Raw genomic sequence first — 8075 nt, 5'->3', positions numbered from 1 at the left:
ATCTGGTAAACAGGTTAAGAGGAAACAAAAAAACCCATCAAACACTGAGATGATAAGGACCATTCTAGGAAAAGAAGGCCACATGTCAACTTTGCTTTAGATAAGATATATTCATTAGCAGTAAAAGTCCAAGAAATTTAATCACTTTCAGAATTAAACTATCTCCTATTACAACCTACATAAATGCTTCCAAAGCAGTGGGACCCCATCATGGCAAGCAAGGCAAGCAGTACTTGTCTAGTGAAATCTAAAAATAGACATCAATTAAAATGTACAAAAGTGAAAGCAATCTCTTTCCTTTTAGCTCAAACAGTGTTCTGTCAGAAAAAACCTCTCACCTATTTGCACCATGCTCTAAATTAGTGCTTCTGCTTGACAGCAAACCACTGAAATCTATTTGCGGTTAGCATTTTTGATGGGCGGTTCCATGTATTGTTAACAGTGGCTTGAGCTTTTCAAGCTGAGAGTGCAGCAGCTTTATCTGGTTTTGAATAAACCTTCTGGTCTTTGATGGGAAACTGATGGAAGACTAGAATGCTAGACAAGCTTCCATTAGCTCTGATTTCACTTCTCTGAGATTAGTAGTATTTGTGTGTTTATGGAAACAGAGGTAGTATTAGCAAGCCCCTCTGCATTTATCATAAACTGAAAAGTTTCTTTGTACTGTATGCTGTTCACTTGAAATAGAGACGTGAAGTAATCTGTGTTGTTGGGGGTGTGGATGGGTAGATGTCTTTTCTGATAATGCTGAGGAAAATTTATGTAGGCACCATTTACCAGCATGTCTACCACAATGATTTGCAGTGACATTCAGTTGTGGTATGCAGCTAGTGTGATACTAAACAACATGTCAAGGCATAATCTAAGTGGGGCATCAGAGTGCTACAACCTGTTAGCCAATAAATGTTTTTATTTAAATTTTTGACATTTTTATTAACAATTTCTAAACCTGAACGTAAGCTTCTATAAAATAGGTTTGGATTTAGGCGTTTTGGGTCCCTTATTGACAATATTCAAGAAAACAGAAACAATTTTTTTTTGAGCTTCAGTTTGTCAGCATTTTGCGCTTGGTAGTGCACGAAGGAATGTTTGTCGCTCTGGATTTCCTGTAAGCTTTACAGGTTATTAAAGGGTACACATCTCAGGATCAAGACTCATTTTAAACGCAAGTCTTCATCCTGAGAAGCATACCCTGCTGTATCGCCCATTTTAGACAGACAGTCCTGTATTAGTACATTTTGAATATTGCACCGGCAAATAGGTAGCAGCATAGAAGCATAAAAAGTCATGACTAAAAAAAACAGTAAAAAATAATTACAAGAAAACTCGCAGTATTAAGGGTAGACAAAACGTCATATAGAATAGAATAGTATAGAATAGAATAGAATAGAATAGAATAATATAATAGAATAATCCTTTAATTGTCCCACAAGGGGAAATTTGGTTGTAACAGCAGCCAAAAAGACACATATACAAACAAACAGTACACAGGACACAGAACAGAAACATACACAATTTTTCTAAAATATTTACATTAAGGACAATGGTTACTATATACAGTACAGTACAGTTATTAAATTAAATTAAAATAACTACAAGTAAGAGGCAAACCAGGTTGTAGTGTGAATCGATTGATTAACTTATTGCAGTTACAGTGCTGATGTAAACATCTATGATTGTTGGGAGCAGTTCCGATTGTACAGTCTGACAGCTGCAGGGAGGAAGGACCTGCGGAAACACTCCTTCATGCATCTAGGATGCAGCAATCTCTCACTGAAGGAGCTCTGCAGTTCAGCAACATTTACATGCATGGGGTGGGAGACTCTGTCCATCAGAGATGTTATTTTGGCCAGAGTCCTTCTGTCTCCCACCACCTGCACTGGGTCCAGGGTGCATCCCAGAACAGAGCTGGCCTTCCTGATGAGTTTATCCAACCTCTTCCTCTCAGCTGCCGATAAACCGCTGCTCCAACATACCACACTGTAAAAAATGACAGATGCCACCACAGAGTGTAATGGTTTACATTGTTTAGGACGAGAGACTGGTCACAAAGACTCTAGCAACCAAAAAAGGTAAAAAATATGTATTCTGTCACGAGTTGGCGAGTGGTTTCTGGCAACTGCTAGCATGAAGTTGTGCCGATATGGTGCTGTAATAAAAAAAAACCTTGTGATTGCTCTAGTAGTTTGACACTGCAGTTTGCACCGCAAATTTGTGACAGTTTTTGAAGCTGGGATTGGGGATATGGGCCAAAAAATATTGTGCCAAAAATTAGCTTAACTTTTTGATCATCTTCAAAAAGTGAAGTGTCTACTTCAGAAAAGATGTCCACTCAGCTTCCTCCAGTATCTTGCCAAAGAAAGATCAATCAGTTCATCCAGATATTCAAGTATTTGCTGGCATTATGTGGAGTAAAAACTGACCTGTAATGGAGTCTAAAACAAAACTCCAAGTCGTGCAAAAATCACAGGAAAAAAATGCAGATTTGACACATTGGAGACAGGATAATGAAAACAAGGAAAATAAACTAAATGAACAGAAACAGATTGCAAAACTAATTGAATTCCAACTGCAAGATTGGAAATCCACAAGTCAAAAACACTGGGTTAAAAACCGCTGGACCAGAAGATAACTAAAGATTCAAATAAATCAAGAAAAAAGCTTAAACATAAAGTGATTCCTTTTCAAAAGGAAATTAAGGAAATGTTTGATACTGTGACATTTGGATTTTCAATGTCCCATCATATTTTTGTAACCTTGTTACAATGAGAAACACTTCTCTTGCTCTAACACTGACCTTTGATGCATGGTGGCAAATCCTACAAATCCTACACATCTGAGACTGAAGGGCTTCAAAAATAAAAAAAACGTCTTCAAAAGCCTCGCCTCCTTGAATGCCACAGAACTGACCATTTGGACTTTGCAAGAGAGCACCAAATATGGGACATTGAAAGGTGGAAGAAAGTTTTACTCTCTGATAAGAAAACATTTAACCTTGATGGCCATGATGGTTTCTAACTTTATTGGCATGACAAGCAGATCCCACCTGAGATGTTTTCTACGTGCCACAGTGGAGGCGGGGCCATAATGGTCTGGGGTGCTTTTTCCTTCAGTGGAACACTGGAGCTTCAGGAGGTGCAGGGGTGTCAAGCGGCCGCTGGCTATGTCCAGATGTTGCAGAGACAATTCCTCATGACTGAGGGCCTTCGTCTGTGTGGTAACGACTGGGTTTTTCAACAGGACAACGCTACATTACTCAATGCCTGCAGAACAAAGCAGTTCTTCCAAGAGAATAACATCAGTCTCTTGGAGCATCCTGCATGTTACCCTGATCTAAATCCAATTGAAAACCTTTGGGGATGGATGGCAAGGGAAGTTTACAAAAATGGGCAACAGTTCCAGACATAGATGCCCTTCGTGTGGCCGTCTTTACCACTTGGAGAAATGTTCCCACTCAACTCGGGAAAATGCAGGGGGTTGGGAAGCGCATCTGTAACTGGAAGGTCGCAGGTTCGATCCCCAGGCTCTCTGTCCTGGTCGTTGTGTCCTCGGGCAAGACACTTTACCCTACCGCCTACTGGTGTTGGCGCGATATGACAGCCTCGCTTGCAGTCTCCCCCAGGGCAGCTGTGGCTACAACTGTAGCTTGCCTCCACCAGTGTGTGAATGTGAGAGTGAATGAATAGTGGAATTGTAAATAAATTATAGGTTTATGTATCAAATGGAAAGATATTTAATAATGCCATGAGCCATACATTAGTACTTAGGTACCGAAGACGTAAACCCTAGAGATGGGAAAATCCTAATGAAGTAAGTGAGTGTCTACTTCCATTGTGTTATATACAGTTATAGGGGCTGCATGAAGTGGTTTAAACAGTCATGTAACAACCAAGATCCCTGGTTTGAGACCTAAAGGAGAAAGCAGGCAACTTCAGTATCACTGGCGCCAGTATTTACTTTCTCTTTATCCCAGTGTTGGTCATGTTGTCTCTTTTCTTTGTGTATTTGCTTCTTTGATGAAGGGGACCCCTTCTCAAATGAAAAAACACAGACGTGATGAAGCAAGCAGAAATTGAAATTTGTCTCCACACAAATGCCTATGAGTGGTCCTGTCTTCTGTTTTTGGCATACAACACATGAGACCAGTCTCTAGCCACATACATAAAATGTGATTAGGCAGAAAGGTGATTTTCATCACAGGCACTATTCACGATGGCAGGGCAACATAGGAGCTTTTACAAGCACTCATGTATTTTCATATGTATTTTTAATGGATTAATGATGATACATCAGTCTGTCGGAATTTACAAGAACAATATTTTTTGCATTAAATAACTTCAAAAAATGTCTGGCTATATACCTTTAAATATCATCGAAAACAAGCATCTCACTGAAGAAGAAATGGACAATTTTAATTATTACTAATCTTGGTAGGTAGAGGAAAAATGGAAAAACAAAAAACTTAATCACTTCTGATTCATAATGCACTTTTGAATGTAAAATCTAGACCCCAGAGGTCTTGACAGTAGAATAGGTGCAGAAGTCAGAACTATAGGTTATCTTCTTCTTTGATCTCTGTGTTGCTTGACGTGTTTGCACTGTAGCATAAAGCACATCTTCATCCTGTGAATGAATTTGTTGTTTGTAATTATGAATATGATTGGTTTTCTATAAATGATTCATTTTGTTAGAATTAATTATGACAAGTGCTGAAAAAATATGGATTGAATATTAATGTAATTTACCTGAGTTCTTCTTGTTTGCCCACTGATTTCTGGTCTTTGTTGATCGACTTCTGGCCACAGAAATTAATACATAATTAAAAAATAAAATCCACCATTATACTGACTTAGATGTAGTAACCTCATTGTCTGGAATTTTCTTATGTTAGTAAAAATGTTTTTAAATTTTGCACAAATTGTTAAGTTTAGAAATTGAGCTGATGACAAAACTTTGTAATATACTAATTTGATGATAAGAGGATTGATTGAAAAAAGTACCATATTTAGCAATTACCTGTTTTCTGGCAGAGGTAATGAACAAGAAGAGATACAAGAAGAGAGGAGAGAGCTGCAAAAGTTGGACACAGGATGAAGAGCAGTTTCCAACACATGCCGCAATCTTGTGGAGATGTTTGATCAGTTAAAGTTGAAGAATGTGGATCACTGGAGTCTAAATTGTTCACAAACATGTTTCAGTTAGGTCTGTGTATATATTTTTTATCATTCTGATGTTTGAGATATTGACTCTCAGTCATCAGAAAACTAGAAAAAACTCATTTGAAAAGAAGACATGCATGGCAATCAAAATATTTGTTTGGTTTAAAAATAGTTAATCTTGCTTTTCATTAATAATGGTTTGACACTTCATATTAAATATGTGAGCAATGCACAGCAATGCATAATGTTATTGATAGAATATTTAAACTGCAATTCATATAAAATGCATTTTGACAATTTTGACCTAAAAAGTGTCAAATAATTGTGTAATCATGTAATGGTTTAGGAATATTTCCTTTCTAAAATTGTTTTTGACAATGAACCTGAGTCTAAGTTACAGTTACATTTTTTAAATATTGATACTAATGTTTAATGTTGAAAAAATCACATGAGCACTTACTGATTTTAATCCTTGTCGCCACACTGCCATAACTCTGAACAAATTCAAGGTTAATATCCTTTTTATCCTTTAGCTGTTTCTGCTCAGTTCCACAGTAATAGAGGCCCTCATCAGAATCAGAAATATTCACAATCAGCAGGTCATACGATCCAGAGGACTGGTTGTTTACAAAGTGGAAGCGAGGTAGAGAATTCACTAAAGTTGCTCGGTTACAGATGGGTTTCCATGAATCCTTTGTTTGTTTTAAGACAAGAGGAGGCTGATTTTCATGGGTACAATTTCTGTACCACACAATATATTCCTCAGATGGTGTGGTACGGTCACAATACAGAGTTATGTTTTCTCCAGATCTCACTGTCAGATCCACCACTGATCCAGAAATCCAATCACCTCCTGAAATACAAACACAATGTTAAATTTTGCCAATCTTTCACATTGTACTACATAATTGTAATTATCGAGTACAGAAGTTAATGTAGGTGATGTCAAATAAAATCAGTAGAATAGGTAAATGTTACATAAAATAAATGTTTCATAAAAGGCTCCTTCCAAAATATTACCTAAAAAAAGGACAAAAATGATGTGAAGTCTGTCCATGTTTGACGACGACTTGCAGTTAAACGATATCAAAAATGGTCTCACTCTCAAGTGTCGCCTTCAGAGACTTTTCCATTTAAGGAAATGTAAGTTCTGATTGGCTTGTTGAGTGGAACCTTTTATTCTGTGGCTGTTTTCTGTTTGTGTGATGTTATGTCAATGAAAACAACACAGGAACACATATGCACTGCATGCATAGATCCATAGTAAAATCAGGAAGCATGAATGAAATTATGTAATAGACTTGAAGTGTGCAAAATATGTTTTAGTTAGTGTTTGGAACAGATTAGAAACGAGATTTGGATTTAGAAAACATGTAATGCTAATGTCACATTCAAAGCAGTCACAAAAGTTTTACCCAGATCCATCCCTCCATTTTTACCTCCATAGAGGTCATTTGAGCAGCAGTCCAGTAGCACATGTCCATATAAGTGAGGTAAGGAATGTTTATTCACCAGCATTCAATCAAGAAAAAAAGTAAGCAAAACGTGTGCCATTTTTCACTGATGCTAGTCACAATGATCTTTATAAAGGCCATGCATAACACAAAATTGGAATTTAAACAACACAACTTTAAAGCAGAAAATCAGGACAAAATTTGAAGAATTTAAAGAATTAATTTAGTCTCTGCATTAAAACAGACCCATGCAGCCTTTATATTGTTGCAGATGGTTCACTGATCAGCATGTCAGTATCTTGCTCAATTCTTCCTACACTTGTGAACAAGACCCTGAACTATGGGTAAAATGGACTGAACCAAACAGGCTTTAGCTGGAATACATAAAAGATGTGAATTCTCATATTGCGTGACAGAGACAAAGAGAGCCAGGGTTAAATAGAGACTTGATTTCAACATAACCAATTTAGTTTGGAGAGAGATTTTCTTAGATTCAAACTGCAAAGTGAGATTTTTAGTGGATATTCAGAATTTCTGACTTGGAAGGTAGCTCAGTCAAGGTTTTTGGTGGAAGTCGAATGGATGCTTGTTCTTTCCCTTGATTCTAAGAAGAGCAGCTTGTGTGGATCCCCAAAGCTGTCAACACTGCGGGAAAAGATTTCTCACCTTCAACATCAAGGAAAAGCAGAGGTTGGTAGCCCAGTGAAGACTTGAATGGGAAGAAGTCATTAGTAGTGGAATTCAGGAATTTGATTCGACAGCTGAGAGCTCCAGGTTGACTGGTTAATGCATCCACTCCCTGGTTAGCTCTCTCCACTTGCCGGTTGATCTGGGTATGGAAGCCAAAAGAGAGACTAGTCTGAGCTCCCAGTGCTCCACACAGCTCCTTCCACGCAAGTGAGGTTAACTGAGGTTCACGGGAAGAAACAATGTCCAGTGGGCAACCACATAGTCAGAAGAAAGGTTTTTTTTAATGTTTATTTATAAGATTTTAAGTTCAAAGTTACATAACGTCACACCAGTCAAAGGACATAAGATTCAAAAACAATAACATTTAAGCACAGAAAAAAGAAAAAGAAAAACCAGAAACCAAACACACAACAACAACAACAAAAAAACCCAAACAGAAAAACAGGAAAGAAAAGGAAAAAAAAAATACACCAGTTAGCCAGTACAAATCAAAAGTTCAAAAGAAACACCAATGTCCAAAGAGGATAATCTTCTGTGTGAGGTTAGACAGGGCAACAGAGAGTTCACCAAGTCCAAAAGATGTGGGAAACAGGTCCAGGAAGGAATCAGGGTCCGGCAGAAGTTCAGTTTCACATAAACACAAAGTGCAGTCAAAAAGGGTTAAAGTTTATGTTGAATTCCCATTAATATGATTGAGAAAAGGGCCCCAGATTTTGACAAACTTAAAATGGGTGTCAGCCAAACGATAACGGACCTCTTCAATATACAAACA

General features: G+C 37.6%; 1 protein-coding gene across 1 annotated transcript; it reads right to left on the bottom strand.

The window, feature by feature from the left end:
* Nucleotides 1–4282: 4282 nt before the first annotated feature.
* Nucleotides 4283–6231, bottom strand: LOC109202660 (uncharacterized). The gene is made up of 5 exons (XM_025907735.1): nt 6180–6231; nt 5620–6012; nt 5017–5172; nt 4746–4795; nt 4283–4623 (listed from the first exon to the last, which is right to left on the bottom strand). The coding sequence occupies exons 1-5, from the start codon at nt 6214–6216 to the stop codon at nt 4504–4506; spliced, it is 756 nt and encodes a 251-aa protein (XP_025763520.1). The 5' UTR covers nt 6217–6231; the 3' UTR covers nt 4283–4503.
* Between the last annotated feature and the right edge of the window lie 1844 nt (nt 6232–8075).

The sequence above is a fragment of the Oreochromis niloticus genome, linkage group LG6 (genome assembly GCF_001858045.2).
Source record: "Oreochromis niloticus isolate F11D_XX linkage group LG6, O_niloticus_UMD_NMBU, whole genome shotgun sequence".
NCBI classification, from domain to species: domain Eukaryota; kingdom Metazoa; phylum Chordata; class Actinopteri; order Cichliformes; family Cichlidae; genus Oreochromis; species Oreochromis niloticus.
This window is presented reverse-complemented; position numbering and strand designations above follow the sequence as displayed.